Source organism: Canis lupus, chromosome 1, assembly GCF_048164855.1.
Source record: "Canis lupus baileyi chromosome 1, mCanLup2.hap1, whole genome shotgun sequence".
NCBI lineage: Eukaryota > Metazoa > Chordata > Mammalia > Carnivora > Canidae > Canis > Canis lupus.
The window spans coordinates 73,245,585-73,268,350 of NC_132838.1; the positions used below are offsets into that span (position 1 = coordinate 73,245,585).

General features: G+C 44.3%; 1 protein-coding gene across 3 annotated transcripts in view; it reads right to left on the reverse strand.

Moving 5' to 3' along the window:
• The window catches only part of DAPK1 (death associated protein kinase 1), a 170,182-nt gene that overhangs the window by 37,034 nt on the left and 110,382 nt on the right, over positions 1–22,766 (reverse strand). For all 3 annotated transcript variants that reach the window (XM_072835399.1, XM_072835391.1, XM_072835381.1), the window contains exons 4-17: positions 15,260–15,398; positions 13,168–13,297; positions 12,920–12,968; positions 12,804–12,830; positions 11,951–12,103; positions 11,552–11,597; positions 10,359–10,448; positions 8,918–9,010; positions 6,400–6,519; positions 5,840–5,938; positions 4,664–4,762; positions 3,252–3,350; positions 2,147–2,344; positions 572–769 (exon numbers count right to left, since the gene is read on the reverse strand). In XM_072835399.1, coding sequence (XP_072691500.1) covers positions 572–769; positions 2,147–2,344; positions 3,252–3,350; positions 4,664–4,762; positions 5,840–5,938; positions 6,400–6,519; positions 8,918–9,010; positions 10,359–10,448; positions 11,552–11,597; positions 11,951–12,103; positions 12,804–12,830; positions 12,920–12,968; positions 13,168–13,297; positions 15,260–15,398 — 1,540 coding nt within the window. The remainder of the gene's footprint in view (positions 1–571; positions 770–2,146; positions 2,345–3,251; positions 3,351–4,663; positions 4,763–5,839; positions 5,939–6,399; positions 6,520–8,917; positions 9,011–10,358; positions 10,449–11,551; positions 11,598–11,950; positions 12,104–12,803; positions 12,831–12,919; positions 12,969–13,167; positions 13,298–15,259; positions 15,399–22,766) is intronic.

Genomic DNA, 22,766 nt, shown 5'->3' on the forward strand with positions numbered 1-22,766 from the left:
TTATTTATTTTCATTTCTTTATTTGCCAAATGGTAGCATTCCCTTGGTCTTACCAAATTTACTTAGCACAAAAAAAGGTGGTGTTATGAATGCTTGACCATAGAGCTCTCAAAAGGTGAAGCCAAGAAGAGAAATCTAGTTCTAGGAATCTCAATGAGGTGTCTTCCTAAAGACTCAGCACTCCAGAAAGATGCTCTAATGTGACCGATGTTCTGGAATTTCTCTACAAGAGGTCACAACACACACACACACACACACACACACTCTCTCTCTCTCTCTCCCTCTTTCTCCTTCTCCCTCTCTCGATGTTCCTAAGTGACAACCTGGCTAGATAGAAAGCACTTAAAATAATTAATGTAAAAATGTTCTGTTACTTCAGCAAGTTATTCAAAAATCAAATGTAAAATAGGACTTAAGGTAGAGAGTCCTATAAGACGGAACAGAACGGGTCCCTGTGAGTAACACAGACTTGGAACAATGAAGAGCCACAAGGAGAAACTCGGCCAAAAGCCAGAAGCAGATGGATGGATACACCTGCTGGCCCCTGCAGAGAGATCCCCTCCAGCATTACCTTGTTGGAGATATCCAAGTTGCAGCTGGCTTCACAGAGGGCCACCACGATAGGCACGTTGCCATCCTTGCAGGCCACATGGAGTGGGGTGTTGCCGTGCCGGTCTTGGAAGTCGACAGAACATCCCTGGCTGATGAGAGTCTGGATGACCTCCATCTGACACCTTCTCACAGCAAGGTGAAGAGCGATGTGTCCATCCTGCAAGAAGCACCAGGGACCATGAGCACTGTCCCCTCAGTACATGGGCCTGGTCACACTCGCCTTTCCGGCCACCATGGGGCCAGCTCTAATTGGTAATGGCCTTGCTGGTGCAAAGCCTGAAGGAGGATCACAATGCGAACTTTGCTCCTGGTGGGTGGGGGAGAGGCTTTGTGTACCCCACTCTGCATAACCACAGACGAAGCTCACCACCAGCCTGACTACCCTGGGCTTGGCCAGGACAATCAGATAGAAAGGCCCAATACTTCTTCTTGTCCCTGAATTTATAGAACTATAGTAATTGCTGGTACTTACTCCAATGGCCTGTTTTGTCACATACTTGAAAACCACTTTAAAAAACATTTGCTCAGCAGTCTTTACTAACTTCCTAAGCAGAGAGGGCACACATGCCTATTATTTTACCTCACTCTGGAAGAAACTGAGAAAGCCCTGGGAAGTGATGCGCTCAAGTGCTGTCATATATATTTGGGGCAAATATAACATGCTAAATCCATGCATCCCATAAAGGACCAGCCTGAGAATTCCCTCCACTTGTTACAGAATCCCTGGTGAACAGACATGTTGAGTTTCCTGAGCCAGGTAGAGAGTTTGGGGACATGTGTGTACCATCTGTTCTAAGGTTTCTCTACCCCAGTACTATTGACATTTGGGACCCGTCCTGTGAGCTGTGGGATATTTAGCAGCACACTGATCTTTACCAACTAGATGCCGATAGTAACCCTCACTCCTGACTCTGACAACTGTAAAAAGTCTCTTCAGCTGTTATGAAATGTCTCCTGGGGGGCGAGCCTGCTCTCAACTGAGAACCACTTCTCTGTACTAGGAAAATAAATATTCCACAAGCGTCCACTAACTTAAAGACGGCATCCCAAATCTGACTATGAAGAGTAACATCCCAGCCTCGTGTAAGTACAAACTCACAATAAGAACAGATGATGCTAAATTTGCTTCATTAATAAAGGAATACCTGGTTTAGGATGGCAATTATCAGACAAATAAGGGTGGTTTCCAGAGTTTTACAAAACAGCGGTGATGAGAGTAAATAAACTATCTACTCCTTTGTTTATCTACAAAGTAATAGTGAGCTGCCAATTTTCACTGTGACTGAAGATTGTCTTAGGCTCAGTGATCACCACTGTACCTGCTCCAAAGCTAAAAAGGCTAAACTCCTGAATCATCTGACCATAAAATGTTATAGGCCACAAGTGAATATGAATTATCAGACAAAATCAAGGAAAGGCCACAAATTTCTGAAACAGAGAGGAGAAATGATCATTGTAATTTGCTACATTCGAGCTTGTTAATTTAGGTAAACTAAGGTAGGAGTCTTGTGGTCCTGCCAGCCCCCCAGATCACCTTGTCAGAGGCATTAAGGTCAGCTCCGTGTTCCGAGAGACACTCCACGATGTCATGGTAGCCCCTGGCAGAGGCCGTCAGGAGGGGCGTCTCTCCTTCTCTATTCTTACTGTTCACATTGCAGCCGGCTTCACAGAGGGCTTTGGCCACGGAGTAATAGCCGTGCCAGGCAGCACAGTGCAGGGGGGTTTCTTCTTCCTGGCCAAAGAGACACACGCATAGGGGAGAAGGACGCGACACTGCACAAGGGCACGCATGCTGAGCTCCAGCCACCACGGCAGCCGCGGCATGGCAGCACGGGGAAATGAGCTCCTGGCTGCTGTTAACCTGAAATAACGGATGTGGGTCTGACATCTCTCCTTCATTAGTTCTCTGGTCTCCACGCTTGTGTGTCGGACAAACTCGGTTTTCCCTGCAGGTTCCTGGTTGACTTTCAGGAAGGAGTCCACTAGAACCGTCAGCTCTGAACAAGAGAGCCTCAGTGTGGGCCGAATCATATAGCAGCTTTCTTGTAAAAATGCCTTTGTCCATTTCATCAGAGGCTCCTCACAGTCATAGGGCACTGACCCGTGCAAGATTTCCGTCATGTGTGTAACATGAAGCCAAGTCACGTAATTTATTGTTGCTCTGGCAAAGCAGTTCGAAGATAATCGGGCTTTAACAAGTCAAGGGAAGAGCTAGGGTCAGGTCTGTAGGACTGCGAGGCCTGTATATTCACGATCAACATCGTTAGACACGTAAGTCTGTCTGTGTTACATGGCAGTGTTTACAGCATGACTCTGGAACCGGACTGAGTGGGTTTGAGCCCCAGCTCCACCACTTAGGAGCTGTGTGAGCTTGGGCAAATCACTGAACCTCTCTCTGCCTCAGTCCTCTCTTCTGTAAAATGAGGATGAAAATAATACCAACCCACTTATCGGGCTGTCCAGAGGAGTAAAGGAACAAATGAATGAGCTAGTGTTTCTATTTGAGCTCCTGCCCTCTGAAATCTAAGCAGAAAGCCAAGCTTGGATAAAACTCCAAAGGACCTGACCGTATCCATCGGCTATGTGGACCTCCATACAGCAAGCAAATGGAGGCAAGGACATCGACCACCAATACCCACCTTGTCCTGGAAATTGGGATTAGAGCCAAAGCTGCACAGTAACTGAACCACGTCGGCGTGGCCATAGCGAGCTGCCACGTGAAGGGCTGTCTCTCCAGACTGCAAGAAAAACAGCCGAATTCAGCAGACTGTGGAAACTCAATGCTCAGGACTGGAGGTGAGATCCCACGCATGCCTGGCTCCATGTCTTCCCCCTCAGGGCCCCCACCACTCTCAGGTCAGGCCCCCTTTGGGGACTAGGCTCGGGACTCTGGAGCAGAACATGCACCACACAGCTAGTGTTAAACCCACACACGTAGCTCATCCTGTTTGTCACAAAAACTCCTAAGTGAAAATGCTTTCCTTTTCTGTGATGGTGGTTCTCGGTCTTCTTTATACACTGATTGATGCTTGGAGCCACGGAATTTTTTTTTTTAAACACAAAACTCCTTTTTTAATATTCAGTTATTTCAACAGTTTTTTTATGAGCAAGTTTCTGATTCCATTGTATATGTTAAGAATGTTATTTTTTACAGTCTCAGGGATTTTTAAAAACACCACTATTAGCCCACAGTTGCACAAATTCTGTGAATTTGTAATAGGTGCAATTTCCTTAGGATATTTTACTTTTTAATCTGCCCCAAACTTGTGAGTATAAACAGATTCAAAACAAAACAAAGTACTTGTTCCTACCTGACCAAAAATTGCCATAACATATAAAGGTGTGTGTATGTGTGTGTGTGTGTGTGTGTGTGTCTTTGATGTGAATATCATTCCTTAGATATAGAGCAGTGCACAGTCCATACAACTGTATGTGGCAGTCCTTACTAAATATGACAAATCAGTCTACAATTATTAGGAGCAGAGAGGGGCTGCAGAGTAGAATGCCTAAGAATCCTAGGTACATGTTCCAGTCCTGTCAATTAACTCACAGGGTTGTAGTGTGAATTACATGAAATACAGATATATGAAAGTAAGGTTATGCTAAGTCAGTAATTTTTGTAATATCTTGGCCCCCCAAAGCCTTATTTTACATGCAGTCTCGTGAATCAGTCTAGTGCCCATGCTTTTAAGGTCAGCACTGGCAGCTACTTCACAGAGGAGAAAGGGAAAGAGATGTACCCAGGGCAATATTCAATAAAAGAATCAGGCTCTGTTTCTGGTTGTCTTTCTAGTAGAACCTTGAGCTTCCATGTTATGGGGAAGATAATTCACTGCTTGCATATTATGCCAACTACCTGGCAGACTTCAGCTAAAAGCAGATTTTAATATTAGACCAAGCCAGCAGCAGAAACTTCTAAATTAAATTCTCCACAAGAAGACTTTGATCATGAACCTTTTTGCTTTGGGTAGTGATGCACATGGGGCAGGTCAACACTCACACGCAGCCTCTTATTACTTCCCATTGTCCCTAAGAGGAGAAGTGGCCTTACCTTATCTTTAACATCCAAAGGGCATTTGTTCTCATTGAGAAATTTCAGGGTATCGACGTGGCCATGCCGAGAAGCCCAGTAGATGGCATTGGATCCGCCCTGTGTAAAAACCAACGTGGAGTCACATTCCAGACCCAGATGCATGCATCACTCAGACTCACTCTATTTCCCTTCCTATGTGACAGCAACTCCAAAGGAGCAATTTCCAAAAGGAATGCACTCCCATTTTATTTTTTAGTCTTGACAAGGGTATGTAAGATGTTAACATTCTGGGGAGCAGTGGATACAGGAGCTCTCTGTCCTTTCTTTGCAAGTTTTTTGTTAAATCGAGAATTATTTCAAAATCATGTTTTTCTTTTCTTATAACCTTCATTTCAAGCTCTGGTTAGAAATCCCTCTGTGCTCAAGGATCAGATCCACTTTACAGTTCTGTTGAAGATCTATGGAAGCTGATGGCAGATCCACTGTAATGACTATTAGCTGCTAAACAATCATGTCTGTTCCTCCAACGTGACCTGTGCCTCAAAGCATATGTATTATCCTTACTTCATTGCCCCAATAAACATGTAGGCAAATATACTTCTAATAAGACTACTTAAGATAATGAAGTTTTGCCAAATGTGACATCTAATAACACTGTTGAGTAATGATTTGTGAGGAGTGAATCTAGGGGTAGCGCACAGGGAAGAAAGGTTAATGCCAAGAGGAAGGGAAGTGTTTGCCTTTTTCTTTATAACATAGGTTAGACTGTGCCAATCTGTTCAGCAGGTCTTCTCCTTCTCCTTCTCCTTCGCCTTCGCCTTCCCCTTCTCCCCTTCTCTTTCTCCTTCTCTTTTCCTTCTCCTTCTCCTTCTTTCTCCTTCTCCTTCTTCTTCTTTTTTTAGATTATATTTATTTATTTATTCATGAGAAACACACAGAGAGAGGCAGAGACACAGGCAGAGGGAGAAGCAAGCTCCCTGTGGGAACCCTAATGCAGGATTCAATTCTGGACCCCAGGATCACACCCTGAGCCAAAGGCAGATGCTCAACAGCTGCCCACGTCACATCTTCCTTTATAGGAAACTGAGATATGAAGTAAGCAGCACATGTTATTTTTCTCTGTTACCTCTATGATAGGGAGACATTTGGAAACACTTAAAAACTAACTCAGTGGAAATGAAACAGAATTATGACCTTATCCTGGACATCAATTCTTGAGCCTCTTTTAATGAGCAACTGTAGTATTTGAATATTCCCACAGCCAGCAGCGATCAGTAACGGAGGTGTCCCATGCTGGAATAGGCAAGAAAAATATATTTTTTCAGGTTTGGTAGAAAAAGGAAAAGCAAGTATTCCCTGCTGCCCATGCCACACAGCTTCCTATGTCTCAAAAGACACTGGACTACTTTGCATATTAGGAATAGGGACATTCAGGAGAACACACAGCCTTTCTCTGCCGGATTCACAATCAAATTCACATCCTGTTCACATTTGCAGAATGAGCACATTTACAATGTCATGATTAGAGGTGCCTGAAGCGCACAAGGAAAGGCCTGGCATGAAGAAAGGCCCTCAGTGCACTCGACCTCATTTCTAACTCTATTCACTCTTGACACAAAAGTGACTTCCCTACAACAGCATGGAGTCTGTAACAGCCAGGGAGAATGGAGATGTAGCAGAGATCTCTTCCACTTGGAGGTATATAGTCACAGTGATCACTCTCCCCGCCCCACCCCCGCAGAACAGTATCAGACCTTGTTGGGTTGATTAACATCATAGTTGGACAATGAGCCCAGGAGGTGCTGCAGGCCTGGGACATTGTCATCATTGATGGCGTGGATGATGGCTTTCATCACAAATGAGTCTTCTTCATCCTTGAGATGGACAATGAAGAGGGAAAAAGAGTTAGTTTGCTGGCCACGATCCTCTTATCACCATAAGAGAAATCAATGCTCATTTGTCAAGAGAAGCATTCAGAGGAAAGTGAGCCACTTTGTCCCCAAATCCACATGGTCATGAAGGGAAGCAGAAGGTTACTTTTTGCTCCTTCCATGTTGGAAACTGACGCCACTTTCTGTTTGCCTGTGCCTTAATGTCACTTGCATTGCAACCCAGATAGTAAACAGCTTTTAAGACTCAAGATTTAGAACAATGACTGGTAACAAACTACCCTCTGTTTATCTTAGGAATCTTTCAAAATATATAGTCCCAGAAACCACCGTGAAAAATAGCAGGCATAACTCAGACTCTAAAAACCATAGAACCAAGGAAATGATACTTCTGATTTCTACAGTCATTTTTGTTAAGATTTTATTTTATTTTTAAGTAGGCTCTATACCCAGCATGGGGCTTGAACTCACAACCCCAAGATCAAGAGTTGCAGTCTCCTGACTGAGTCAGCCAGATGTCCCTGAATTCTATAGTCTTAATTTGTCATTCATCCAATTATAGAATTATTTTCTGATCACTAGGATTTCTCCCCTCTCTAGGTATAGAATAACATGGCAAAATTCTCTGAAAGCTGGCCACAACTAATATTTATTCTTAAAAAGGCACCAGAGGGGGAGAAGTATGAAAATAAAGGCCAGATAAAGGAAAACAGATGCATTTCTAATTACAAGGAGAAAAATAACTAGAGAATATTGAACGACAGCTTAGTTAAATCTTTGCCACTTTGTCAAAGTTTTTGTATGATAAGGTATTTACCAAATATGGCACATTAAAACTAAGGAATAAGCTAGAAAAACCTCAAACAAAATCTCTGGATTTACAGAGGTATGGCTTCTAATATTTCAGATCTAGAAAAGCATATCTACAGAGGCCGAGTCTCTGCCTATGGGGTGGAATGGAGAAAGCATTTCTCTGGGCTCTGCTTTCTCTTCTCTACGGATCTGAATCCAAACAACCTTCATGAGAGTTTTAATAATCTTCGTACAAAGCCCATGTTAAGAATGTCACTGGTCTTACTTTTCCATCACAACTCAAGTTGATCACTAAGAGACATTTGTGTGAAAGTGACAGTGCAGAGAAATGGGGTGAATAGGAGGAAGAAGCAGATTGTTATGATAGGTCCTCATGATTAGTGGGACATCAGGATGATGAGGAAACCTGAGTTGTGGGAGGGATCATCCCACCCAGAGCCCCAAAGCCCTCTCCTACCCTCAACTTCACATTGTGACACTTATATTTCCCCTAAGTGATTATTCAAGATGATTTTAACTTATAATATTTAATTGTTCTCATCGTACTTAGATTAACAGTTTTTATCTTGGCTCTAGTTCCACTGTTATCCTCAAATAACTCCCAAACCCAAACTTTCTACTCCTCCTTCAACCTTGTTTATCTCCCATTCCTGTTTTCTTCTTAACATTTCCTATCTCTTTTTTCTCCATGAGGCTACACCTGGAGCCATAGTGAAGTAACCAGCTTCAGGGGGCAAAAAAGAACTGATGTCTGCAGATGTGTGATCCTGCCCCAGAGTCCCTGGAGCAGCTCAGGGAAACACTCACCATGTAGTCAGGCGAGCAGGCTGCTTCCCACAGAACCAACCTTTCTGACTTCTCTGAACTTCCTTTTACCTCCAGGGCTCCCAAAGCCCTGTCATCTGTCAGGGGAAAGTCTTATTGAATTCAGGTGTGTCCAATGAGACACACTTCAATCATATCTGAAGAGTTAATCTGTGATTAGGGTTCACTGTGGAGTAGGGAGAAAAATTTTGGAGCTGTTCTCAAGGGCACTGTACACTTAATACAATATCAACAGAGCAAGTGGGTTTGGTCTTCTGGACTACCATGAACTCCCCCAGCAAGTATTGGGCCTGATTTTTGGGTGTGTGTGTGTGTGTGTGTGTGTGTGCATTGGCAGGAAGAGTACCTGCTCCTTTTGTACTATTATAACCCAGTATTTTCCAAGGTCAGTGGCAATAGAGGACTCTCATTTTATTCATGAAAATCAGAATAAACTCTTTCCTTTTCTGCTGGCCAGTTACTCTTCCATCAAACTATGAATGTGGGAGGGGTGCAGCGGGGAGTAGTAGTGTTGGAGGCAGTGGGTGGGAGTGGGTATGGTGCCAATCCAAGCAAAGAATAAAGAAAAGAAGCAACAGAGTACACCAAATCATCCACTTAACTCCCTCCCTCAAGCAGAGGAAGAACAGGCCTGACACTTCCGTGACTTCAGGTTTTCTGGGTTGTTGAACTAATCAAACAACCTAAACATTTGAAATACACACTGCTTAGAAAGAACCTCACCAAGGCAAACAGGTTTGCTTACCAGAGTATCATCACTTCTGGCAACACTCATGTTACTTCTGGACAAGAATGACCTGGATAATCTTTGGCACAGTGATATCAAGCGAACGGATTGCTGTAAATAAATAAATAAATAAATAAATAAATAAATAAATAAATAACCAAACCAAACATAAAATGCAGGGGGAGAGGAAGAAAGACAGCTTATAAAAGGATATTCAAATTAGTGCAAATGGCAAAGCCTTTGGGATAGCATTCACTGACAGCATGTTCTTTAGGGGTGGGAGGTCCTGGATCACATTTGCTTAAGGAAATTTCTAAAAGTCTTTATAAATCAGGACAACAGGACAGAGATTCTCCTTCCACATTTCATTATTAACTCCACAATTGCATGCCCTGCATCCCTTCTCTTGACATGTTATTCTCTACTTTTTCCCCACTCAGAAAAGCATGGTTTGCAAGGGTCTGGTCCTGTATCCTTGTGCCCAGGCAAGCTGGCAATGGTAGTAATGTGACTATCAAAGTTCATACAGTCGTTGGAAACAAACAGTGGGGAACTCCTTAGCCTATACGACAAACACACCTTCATTTACTCTCAAAAGCAAAAGCAAAAACAACAGTATGTGTGTGTGTGTGCACGCGTATGTGTGTGTGAGTACCCCAAAAAGAGAGAAACTTATGGTGGTTCTCTCTATAATTTTAAGCCTATTCTCAGGGTTTCTTTCAGACCAAGTGTTAATTAAGCAACCTAGTGCTATAGTCCTCCTCATTCCTATCATGGCACCCCGAACTTGATGAGTGTGAAAATGAGGTACATTTCTGGCTCTGTGCTCAGAGACATGGCAGGTACTTGCCTCCTCTGAGCTTAACAAGACCATGGGCATAGAAAAACATCCTGTCACCTTCTTAACTTTGAATTTTTATTAGTTCGGGGTTGACTAGAATGCTTTTTAGAGCCATGTGAAAAAGCCCCTTCAGTGGCCATCCACACTGAAAAAGTATGAGAGACCACATTGCAAATGCTCATGGCCCCACCCCACCCCATTCTAACCATTCACAGACCAAGGCTGGATTTAGAGAATAATTTATACAAATTCTACTATAAATGCAATTCCGTACTGCTTACCACAAAGGACAGATTTATTTAAAATGTAGCTTTGTTGAATTTAGGGAAAGACTGCACTATAATTTTGTTGTGCTGATTTAAAAATTTGCCTTGTGAATGGTTTTAATTTTTAAAAAATGCAAAATTACATATGAAAATATGAGTTAAAGAGGATTGAAATATTATTTTGCTTATCTTTTGAAAATAGCGTAATGGTATAGAAGAATATAGAGTAAATTTAAACAAACAAAAAAAGGTTGCACTTTTGTATGGCCATTATCAGAAGAGATGAGACTAGCCCGAGGCAGTGCCACAGAGAAAATAAATTAGTTAACCCTTCCCTATCAAACATTCTTACTTTCCACTTTTTCCGGGCTGCGAACTTCTTGAACTTCTCCATGTTGACTGCCGATGCCTTTCTACTGAGTGCTTGTTGGGTATCTTTAGGCTAAAACCAAAATCCAAGAAAGCAAATTTAAAGCACTCAAATGATGGAAATGTATTACATGAGAACTTCTGGAAACCTCTAATTATTTGGGATATGTACACATTCACCTTAATGAGATAGCAAAACAAGTTGGGATAATATGCAAGAGCTAGGAACCTAGTCTCTGGAGGCCAACTCTTGTGACTAAGGGTTTGATAAAATCCATAAAGACTGGATCTTGGGAAAAGCTGAGGAGTTGAGCTAGGACCAGGCTGAATTTCAATTTTCTGCACTGAGAGTTTGGGAATGGCAAGATTCATGGTAAGGTCATGTGATGAGGCATTTGAACTTAGTATCATTAAGTAATTTAGAGCTGGTAGGGAACTACGGTTAGCAGATTTGACCTGACAGCATTAGAATCCCATATACTGCATCTTTTTTAGGAGGCCATTAGCTCCACTGAGGAGAGAAGGAGCCACCACTGCCTCGTCAGGGAACCCATGCAACTGCTAGAAGCTCTCACAGCAGAGCTCTCCAGATTCCCCAAACCTACTTTTGCAGCACAAGTTGTTATACTGCAATCCCCTTACCAGTTCCATGATTTTATTCTGGAACTGCCATATTGCCCGCACTTAGCCGTTTCTGCTCTGGCTAGAGCAACTTCAGTTCTCTAACCCAAATGCCAATGGGTGTCACAGGGATGTAGAGGTAACTGTGAAAGGTTTGGGTGGCCTATGGAATGAGGGCTCAATATTGGTAGACCTTCAGATTTTACAAGAAACACTGGAAGTCCAGAGTTGATCTGATATTTAAACGCTGGAATTTAATTCCAAATATTTAAAATATTCTCTGGGCCAATATTCCAGAGGTCTAACCAAAACTAGCTATTGAGTAGACTTGACCTTCAACTCCCCATTTACAATTCTGCATTGTGATTGCTTACTCTTTTCCACCACCATGATCAATAAGACACTCTGTCAGCCATTTTAAAATATGGCACCAATATCAAAAACAATACTCCAGACGTGATCTGTAGTGAGACCCCACAGTAACTAGGAATACTCTAGGGTAAATGCATTCCAAGATGTCCTACAATGCCAAACCAATCACAACAGGCAACTTACCTTGATCCAGGGATGCTGCAAACTATCTTGAATTGTCATTCTCTTCCTTGGTGGGGGGAGGGGAAAGAAAAAAAATGCTGTGACCATAGAAGCAAACACTGAGGTTGTTTCCATGCCGGCTGGGCCTACCAAGCAGATACTCTGGAAAATGCAATTCAGGGCCTGCTTTATTGAAGAAAGCCGAAAAGAACATCGGTCTTTCTGTGACTATTTCTCTGCGCCCGTAGGGACTGACTAAGCAGGTACAAAGGGCCCTGCCTGCATTTTCTGAAGCATTCCACATGGCATGCTTCCTTTGCCACACAGAACCAATCAGGCTCTTGTAAACGTGGCCACAGGCACAATACAGGTGCTGAAGCCACCACAGCCGAGTACCCTTCAGGAAAAACAAACACTCACTTTGGATCCTTGACGAGGAGTCTTCTTATGAAATCTTTGGCTAGGGCACTGGTATTACTGAAGTATTCTTCCTCAAATTCATAGTTGACAGCGGATACATTTGCTAACGTTTCTTGCTTAGTGTCTCCAAGAAATGGGGAGGCTCCACTTAAGCTGTTAATAAAGTGGGGTGCAGAACATGAATAATTACCTCTTGAGTTGTCATTCCTATCATGGCTGATAAGGGAAGTGAGGAATCAGATTATAATCTGGTGCTTGGGCAGTTACTTCAGAATCCAATTACATTTTTTTTTAATTTTTAAAAAATTTTTTATGATAGTCACACAGAGAGAGAGAGAGAGAGAGAGAGAGGCAGAGACACAGGCAGAGGGAGAAGCAGGCTCCATGCACCGGGAGCCCGACGTGGGATTCGATCCCGGGTCTCCAGGATCGCGCCCTGGGCCAAAGGCAGGCGCCAAACCGCTGCGCCACCCAGGGATCCCCCAATTACATTTTATACAGCCTTTAACTGTCATGCACAAAAGTTTCAGCTTAATGCATATGATGCATTTAAAAAGTTAATTTGGAACAGCATCTAGTAGTCAAAAAAACACCCCTTTTCTAATTTCTCAGCAGTGATGGACAGCCATGCTTGCTTTCAGCAATTGTGCTGCAGTTTCTGATGACTCATTGCGAATTAGAGGATAATGTTTAATTAGTATAAATTAAACGTGTTCCGGGGGTATAAAATGGATATGTTTACATAAAAAGCATGCATAAACTGAAGAGATCAACACGACACATAGATGGTTAATAAGACATATGGTCTCAAAGAAAGAGAAAAAGAACATGAGGCATGGATTTTGGTACTTACAGAATATAGGTTATTACCCCAATACTCCTAGACACAAAACAAAAACAGAAGCAAATGTCAGAAGAATAGTAAAGTAAATCAGAAAGATGACAGTATCAAGGGCACATGCTCCTTACCACATATCTGCCTCAAGACCGAGAGGTTCATAGTTGACGATCTCAGGAGCTAAGAGGAAATAAACATATGTTTAGTTTTGAAAGAAAGTAAATCAACAGATTCTATCGTCATATATAAATCAAAAATAAGTATCAGGGAAACCGATGATGTTACAGCAGTGGACACTTTGTCAGTATAATTCATAATATTTGTGAGAAATAAATGATCACAGGAGTAAAAAAACAAAACAAAACAAAAAAAAACTTACCAACAAACTCTGGTGTCCCAAATATGTTTTTGAATTCATTTCCAAAGTCAATTTTATGGGCCAACCCAAAATCAATGATCTTGATGCGAGGTTTAGGGACATTTCTATCCAAAAGCATTATGTTTTCAGGCTTAAAAAAAAAAGACAGAAATATTACACGTGTTCAAAACAGTGTATTCATATAACCAAAAGGTGGAAACAACCCAATGTCCACCAACTGATCAATGGATAAACAAAACGTGGTGTGTATATACATATATAGATATTAGGTATTAGGTATTATTCAGCCTTAGAAAGGAAGTAAATTCTGACACATGCTACAACATGAATGTACCTTAGAAATATTCTGCTAAATGAAGTAAGTCAGACAAAAAAGGACAGATACAGCATGATTCCACTTATGAGAAGCACCTGCAAGAGGCAAACCCATAGAGATGGAAAATAGAATGGTGGTTGCTAACAGCTGAGTGAGGAGGATGAGGAACTAGGGTTTAATGGATACAGAGTTTCAGTTTGGGAAGACCAATTAGTTCTAGAGATGGAGTGTGGTGATGGTTGTACAACAGTGTGAGTACACTTAATGCCACTGAACCATACATTTAGAAATGGTTAAAATGCTATGTTTACTTTATTGCAATTTAAAACAGCTATAATACGCTGAAGACAAAGTGGCAGAGTTGTTCTCCCCCTTCCCTGAAAATACAACCTAAAACTAGGGATGAAAGGGTAATTGCAAGAGAACACCGAGAAAAACAAATATCTTGGTTTAGGTTCTCCCAGGAGCAGACCTATGACAAGGATTCAGGTGCAAGTGGCTTATGTGGGAGGGGGCTCCAGGGAATGCTTGGTAGAGGATGGGGAGACAGGAAGCAGAAGAAAGCTCACCCAGACAAAGTATCCTGTCAAGGTTGGGGTGACTGGAGGACAATCCTTTTGGGGAACTTGAGGAGGAGCCCTGAGTTTTCCAACTGAAGCAGGAGGGAGTCGGGTACTTATCCACCATCTCTCCATCCTCTGTTGCTAAGAGAGGCTTCTGAGGGCATTTACTCTGGCATCTGCAGCCCCCAGGGCCAGAAACCAGACATCAGGTGGAGAGCCCCACGTGTGTGCAGCAGTGTTCAGTGTGTGTGTTGGGGAGATTGGATGGGGTCTGGACAGCTCTGCCACAAATAAACATGGGGAAAGTCCTCCCTCCTCTGAAGTCTTGTCCCAGCTCCAACGATCTGAATCATTCACTTGGCAATTGACCACAGGATATTTCATGACTGGGGGATCCCTGGGTGGCGCAGCGGTTTAGCGCCGGCCTTTGGCCCAGGGCGCGATCCTGGAGACCCAGGATCGAGTCCCACGTCGGGCTCCCGGTGCATGGAACCTGTTTCTCCCTCTGCCTCTCTCTCTCTCTCTCTCTGTGTGACTATCATGGAATAAATAAATAAAATTTAAAAAAAAAAAAAAAGGATATTTCATGACTATTTCTCAGTCCCTTGGACTGTATCTTGAATCTTACATTGTCACTGCCCGTTGCTTGAGTATATACCTTCCCTTCCCAAAGAGACTGTAACTTCTCTGACAGTTACAAGTATGACATGCCTTTTTATCTCTCATGGTGCTTTGCCCCTAGGCAGGCAAAGACCCCAATTAGCCAATCTCAGAGTTTGTCTTGATCAATTGCTGGTGACAGGCCTTTGCATCAAGAAGGAGAAGGGAGATCAAGACATCTTGTACCTTACGCACCCTGCAGCCACAGGGGGTGGGAACTGGGCAGCCAGTGGCCACTCTAAGCTGAAAACACCCGGTAACCAACAGCAGCCCTTTTTGCTTAGAGATCTGGCTGGTAAAATCCTTTGATTCTGCCCCAAGGATTCTTGAACATAATCATTCATCTTAAGCTTCTATCTCACAAGAAGTTAGGAATCCTCGAGTAGGTATGCACTATATACTGGCTGGTTTAGCTTCATAATTCCATCTGTTACACCCATACAGGATAAAAAAATGTATCTCTCGGATGCCTCAATTTTTCTTAACAAACAACCAACCAATGCTGTGCTCTGTATAACCTTCTCTCTGGTGGCTTACACTTAACAAAACATACCTTAAGATCAAAATGGGCAATCTGAAGGGAGTGCAGGTAGTAAACGCCATTAAGAATTTGTTTGAGAAACTCCGTTGCTTCCTCTTCAGTCAGAGATTCCTTTTCAGCCAAGAAGTCAAACAGCTCACCACCTGCAACTCTGAAAACCAGGAAGCAGAGGTTACTGGGGACCGTTCGGTTTCACACTGATTTGTTCTCTTATGTGGCCTGCTGGCGTGCTCAAATTTCAGGCAAGGGAATGGCATAGGAACAAGCTGAAAGTGCTAAGCAAGGAAACAGAATTCTCCGTGTTTCTCACAACTGGATGGGAATTCTGTCTTCAGGCACGTTTGTGCTTGAAAGCACCTTGGTACCATCCTCTTCATGCGCTATGTTCACATGCAAGGGACGGAGCAGAGATGCCATGGGCGGGGGTGGGAAATAGATCTTTAAAACATCTTACACATATCTACAGGTGAAGTCTTAACTTACTGATTTAAAAACAGAACTATACACCAACTTTGTGCAGAACTTATAGAATGTATCTTCCTCATGCAGAGAGTGCCTGGAAAGTTCGTAATCTGTGCACTAATCAATTCTTCTAAGCTCCTAATCACAGTATATGGCCTACAAGGATTTTCTTCTTGTTGTTTTGTATCTGTTTATATGTAAATACTTATATATTTTTTTTAAAATCACATTTAGTAATGAATTTAGTACCTTTAAGAATAAGAATAAACGTGCAAAACTGAAATGCACGAGGTTGTTTGGGATTTATCAACCAGTCCCCCTGGCCAAACTGTAAATCCCTAACGAACAGAGGTCAGCCCGTGACTGTTCCCACGTCTGCACACGGTGCGAGCCACACAGCAAGACCTCAAAACTTTGTTGGCCGGTGGATAAACGAGCAAACTCCCTGAAGAAATTCTCAGCAGTAATTAATGGCAAATAACAGGGAACTTTTTTAATAAGAGTTTTTATAAGTTCATCTTTTCTCAAGTTTAACCATACATTCCCAACATAATAATTAACTGCAATTATGCACATAAATGCTGTGTTCATTATCTTTCTTTCAGCAAGACAGCTCCATAAACATACCTACCACTTCCACATCCAGAAAAGAAATCTGGTGCTTGCGAGATTAAACTCTAATGACAAGAAGGCCGGCATCTTAAAGAAAGGGGTCAGATCCTCCCTCTCTAAAGTTGTTGTTTTTCTTAGCCTGGCCCACTAGCATCAGGATGCTTGGGGTCTTTGAAAAATGTAGATTCTGGACCTAGGTTCCAGCCTGCTGCCTGAGAGTTTCCAAGAAATGTAGTTTCAGAGAAATGCAAAACATCTAGCCAGTACCCCAGGTGATTCTTAGCACATTGAAAATGAGGACCATTTTTCAAAGTTTTAATTGCATTTTCCTGATGCACAGCCTCCCTCTGATATTTAACATCTGGATGTTTATCTGGAAGGCAAGGTGACTCCTCCACCCCGGGACCCTAGCAGAGGGCTCAGGGTAGATCAGCCACGGGCCTCAGAGCCTGAGCCACGGTGAAGGTTGGGAGCCCCGACCGGCCAGATGCCCACGGGAGTGGCCTCTCAGCCCACACCCTCCCAGCCCTGCTGCCCTCTCCTCTCCGAGAGGAGCCCTCGGCCATGAACTCTGCATTGGGTCCCTACCACTCTTCACTCTTCTGTCTTAATCGTCTTAAAACCAACAAAACAGAGAAAGGGAATCCTTCAACTCTAGGGAGGAAAAGGGAAAAATGGGAAATGATGGACCAAGTAAATTTTGAGAAAGATGCTGTATCATCTGGGTGCTCCTTTGTGCTCTCGCCTGCCCAGCCTCACCTGGGGGAGGGGGGGGGGCGGACTGCACCATCGTGGCCTACCCTGTGGAGTGAGGTCTAGAGTTGCCACATGTGTTGCAAACCTTACCTCTGCAGCTAGAAGCCCACTCCTTCACTCGGTCTCATTTTCTCACCTAACAGGTATAAGAGGACTTATTCCTGTGAGCATTTTACAGATGAAAGGTAATAAACACAAATGAAGAGGTTGGCAAGCCTGGCAGGAGGCTGGGGTCCAGTGAGCAGAATGGGTGCCACTTAAAGGAATGCCATGCCACCTGCCCCAGTGCTCCAACAGGAAAATTCCCTTCCTGCCCTGCTTCTCTCCGCTCCCGCCCCCTCGGGCCCACTATCTGGCCCAACCTCTGCACTCCCGAGAACGGGGTGCTGCTGTGGCTGTAGTGGCTGGCCTAGCCCTGCCCTCCTCTGCCCCTCTTCAGGGGCATCCCCACTCCCACTCCCACTGACTGCTTGTGCGTCTAAACACGTCGGAAATTTCCTGGCAGTGAGAAGTGTCTAGAGGTTGGATGTCTGGAGATGGGGTGAACCTTCTAGTACCCAAAACCTCAGTGCAGGGCAGGGGCCTAGGTCCTTCCTAGAAACCCCACTGCCACTTCAGGCCAGGCCTCTTCTGGTCCTTTTCTCTGAGGCAGCCTTCCCCACCTCTCATCTGACCTGAGCTTCCTTTCAGTCAGTGAAGAGCAACCTATTTCATCCTCCTGAGGGCTCCAGGCTCTGTGATGCAGGACAGCAGGGGGTGGGGAGACTCCAGTTCAAATCCTGCCCCATTACCCAACCTCGCTGAGCCTAGGATTCCTCTTCTGTAAAATAAGGGACAATCACACACCACAGAGATGTTCTGAGGTGTCAGGACACACAGAGCCCCTTGGCGCTCAATAAATACTGTTTTTGTTCTCATTTGGCTTCAAACTAAAAGCCCTCCCACAGCGGCAATGGTGTGCTGGTCTGTATTTAACAGCAGGCTCTATGGGGTTGGGGGCGAGGACAAGGCCTATTCCATTCCACTCCGGGAGTGTCCTCTCACAGCCATTTCAAGCCACCCACGGGACGATGGTGACCATGGGGTTGGGAGACACAAAGAGCTCTGTGACCTGGGCAAGCCAGCCCACCCTGGGCTATCTGGCCCACCGAAGCATTCCATATTTTCCAGAGCTGGCGCCACAGCATGTCACGTTGTCACATGCTCTTCTGCACTGTGATGGTGCCTCTGTGGCTCCACCACCTGGAATCTAAGCAGATCCCACTCTGACCAATAAGACCCAGTAGAGTGACTTTGTGCCAGCCTTAGTGTGGTTCTTCAAGGTCCCGTGGCTACCACATGCTGAGGCCCTCATGGAGAAGTGTGAGGATCCTGAAACCACCATGCTATGGTATGAAGAAACCCTGGAAGATGAGACACCTCATACAGAGAGAAAGAGGCCAAGGAGCATTAAGCAAGGAAGAAATTTGGGAGTGGGTCCTCCAGTTCAGCTGATGCCATAGAGGTCACACTCTCCACCTGAGCCCTTCTAGAATTCCTCACTCACAAAATCGTGTGCACAATAAAATGGTCATTTTAATCTGCTATGGTGGGCACCGTGAGCACCACCCATACTCTCCACGGAGAAAGGACCTGTTAGCCAACTAAGGGGGGACACTAGAGCTTGCCTCTGCTGCAACATGCCACCCAAGGTCACATCCAATGGCTACTGAGCACAGGAACATAAAGCTGGGCTGGACAAATTTATATAAAGGGCTAAATATGAATATTTCAGGCTTTGGGGGCCATATAGCTCTGCCATAACTACTCAACTCTGCCCAAGTGAGAACAGCCTTATGGGACGCCTGGGTGGCTCAGTGGTTGAGCATCTGCCTTTGGCTCAGGGCATGATCCTGGAGACCCGGGATCGAGTCCCACATTGGGCTCCGCCCGTGGAGCCTGCTTCTCCCTCTGCCTGTGTCTCTGCCTCGCTTTCTGTGTCTCTCATGAATAAATAAATAAAATCTTAAAAAAAAAAAAGTGAGAGCAGCCTTAGATGATATGTAAATGAAGGGACGTTGCTGTACTTCAATAAAACTTTATTTATAAAAACAGGTGACCACCTGGATATAGCTCACGGGCTGTAGTTTGCCTACCCTGACATAAAGGCCAGGTCATCTCAGTCCAACTTGGAACAACTCTAGGGGTCCTTCAGAACTGTTGGGCCAGTGCAGGCTGTCCCTGAGCTGCAAGCTGTCACTCTTCTGCCCACTATTGCTCCTTCCCTTCTGTTCCATGTCTTCATCCTAAGTGTAGCAATTAATACATTTCCTGCACCCTCTTCTCCATCTCACAGTCTGCTTCCTGGGAACCTATCCTGCCTCCCACCAGATCTGGGGGGTGGTTTGTCACCCAGCAATAGAGGACCACAACACTATGTTAAACTGGGTCTGTTCACTTGGTTCAGCCAACAGAAACCAGGTCTGCCTTTCTCTGGGACTGGTCATCTCCTGCCCTTTCAGCCTTCCTGTCTTGAGCAACTCAACTCCCAACAGTGCTTCCCGACCATTATCAGTGAGAACCGGGAACAAGTCTGGAGTCCCCAGGGTGAAGGAGAGGGAGGGACCAGCCTACAAAGTGGTAATGCCTGACCAAGACTGAGAGGAAAGAGGCACGAATCATCTCTGATTTTCCCATCACCCTTTTCCATGCACTGATCAAATCTCAGGGTGTTCATGATGAGGTTTATGCTGTGGCTTATTCAGGGGATCATTCAGCTGGACCCCAGGAGTGCTGGGAGAGCCCCCATCTCACAGGGCCTAGATCCATCATTGGTTTCCTGCTACCCTGTAGGCCATACACATATATACATTCTCCTGCACACCATGGGATGGCAGATGTTCTAGCCATCAATTTTAAATATGGCTTATAAGATACTTGGTCATTAATCAAGATAATCAACACTATATGACTTCAGTAAAAGTTTGGGAGCATAAAAAGCATCACTGGATATTTTGCCCTATTTGTTCCCCTAATCTCAGAGGTAGAAAGTGACATAAGGATTTTTTTCATATACATGCTTAGGACCAGGACACAAACATTTATAATGTAGTTGGTGAACAGCAGGAAAATGTTAACAAGAAGATCAGCCAAAACCTTGGTGTTTCCAAGGTTTGTAAAATTTGTTCCAAATTTTACATTTTGCTTAAGAGAAGGAAGATTGATGGGGAGATGAGCAATCTGTGCAGCAAGTTGAGAAAGCAAGTCTAACCTCCTTTATTAGGTCTTTGACTCAGAGTGTTTTGAAATTAGAGCATGATCATGGAAATTGTGTGAAATGCATACTAATAAGCATTGCTGTTTTCTCTAAGAAAGCTGGAAAATAGGAAGGCTTCTTCTCCTTCCCATGCCCTCCTCGACCGCCAATGCTTCCTCTAAAAGGTAGCTGTCACAGAAGGTATTTAAAAACAAAGGGGGCCTTCAGAGTGAATTTATTACAAAATTCCAATTTCTAAATTATAACACTATTCAGGGTCCCTGACTTTTGCTAGGAATTGCCCAAGATGTAGTAGGACTTGTTCTGGACTAGATATGGTCATGAGCTAAGCTGCAGGGGACTGTTGGCTACAAGCTAACTATAGCTGATGAGGTATTTTGAGGCAAATGCTATGGTTTATCAGTGTTGGGCTGGGTTTCACCATTTGGTGAATGAGGGGCCATTGGAACAATTCGGGGCACTCTCAGGGTCCTGGCCCACTATGACACAAACCCTGCGAGGTGGCATGGCAAGATGACTGGACGGACCTCAGCACAGAGGCCCCCAGCCCTGGCTCTGGACCGAGGCTATGGGTGACTTGAAGGAAAGTATGGAGCTCCCAGCCCTTCTCTGGGCCTCAACTTTACCATCCGTAAAATGAGAGGGTTCAACAATTTGGCCAAGTGACTCTCTAACCTTTCTGTGTTTCATAACTGGAGGAATTTGTAAAAATACTATTTCCTAGAACCTACTTCCTAAGGTTCTGACTCAGCAGGTAGGGCCCTTGTGAACAAATTACTCTAGCGATCTTGGTGCTGAAGGACCACGCTCAGAGAGACTGCTCTCTCAGGCCCCTGCCACCTCTGGCCACTTAAGATTCTATGAGCCAGTGTGAGGGTGTAGCAGAGCCTTTGCTGTGCTCCCATCACATTTAGCTCTTTCTTCTGGGCACACAACTAATCTGCACCTCCCTCTTCTAAGGACACCTGCCCCACCAGATGAACGCTCACCTTGTGGCTTCGTTTTCACTTGACCCCATCCATTAAGGCTCTATTTTCAAAGAAGATTATATTCTGACGCGCTGAGGGTTGGGACTTCAACATTTTTTTTTCAGGGGTAGGGTACAATCCACCCCTAACAGGTAGCCGCTGCTCATAGGGTACAAGCAAAACGTTAGAGGATAGCTGAAGTGGCTAAAGCAAGTGAGACTCAGTGAAGGTACCCAGGATCTGCTAATGTATTTTGTCAGCGCTGCTTTCAGATTCTCCTAGAAAGGAAAGATTCCTTCACACACTGTAATAAAAATCTTTAGATCCAAGTCAGAGAAATGTGTGGGGGGGGGGGGGGGGGAGGGGGAAGAAATGCATATCTGGTCTCATCCTGAAGTAATTTCCCCAACACATTAAGATGTCATAGACCTTTCGTGATGGACGTGATGTGAAGGTTGAGGGCAAGCTCCTGGCCACTTCCTGGATCTGCCTCAGAACAAAAATTAGAGCTCCTGTGCTTTCCTGTTATCACTACCAACAGAATGTTCTTTCTTGTTAATCTAGGGGAACCCCTGAGGGTTTTCACACTCACACCTCCCACCTCTCACCTTCCAACTGCAATCCCCTGGGTAACTGAGGACTTTGGGGAATGCAAAACTGCAGCTGGGGATCTGAAGGGAAAGGTGAACACAACACCCTCCTTCTTGATTGTGTGAAATAGGTGTGAATCTAAGGCCTGCGGTAGACTAGGGGCTTGAGAACACCATTCTCTACTTAGATCCTGTGTTGCCCCCTGAGGTACCATATAAACAGCATCAAAGGAGTTCCTAATCTTCACACCTCCTCCGAATTAGCCCTGCCTCCTTTGAACGCAAAACCATAAGCTGTATCTGGAAACACATCTTCTGTTTTCACCTCAAATTCAAGTAACAACTTAAAAGAGTTCTGGGGATTCTCACAGAACAGCATGGCCGGCACTCAAAATTCATGGGGGGAAGTGATCTTTCACTTTCCCCAGAGAGATAGTGCACACAGCAGGGAGGAGCCTTCTGAGGGTTTCCAGAAGGAAATCCCTATGGGAAGAGCATCACTCAAAGGGTAAAAGGCATTGCAGGCAGGCGTTCTGGGTTTCAATCTGGGCTCTGTGACTTCAGATAGGTGAAGTTACCTTCATAGGCAGTTCCTTTGTCTATAAAATGGGGAGAATAATACCTACTGTCCATTATTACTACTTAGGATGAAAGGAGGAAAATATGACTTAGCATAGGAGCACCTGTACTCGGCAAGTACATCAATACTGCAGGCAGCCGTCCTTGGCCTTCCACTCAGCCACAGGTGTGTGGGTGAGAAAACCCCAGAGCTACTCTCTGTGTCTCTAGCTTATGGGGTGGGGTTCTGACTGGCGATAACGCTACTCACTTGGTTAAACAGCAGCCTTTCCCTGAAATGAGTAGACATTCCTGAG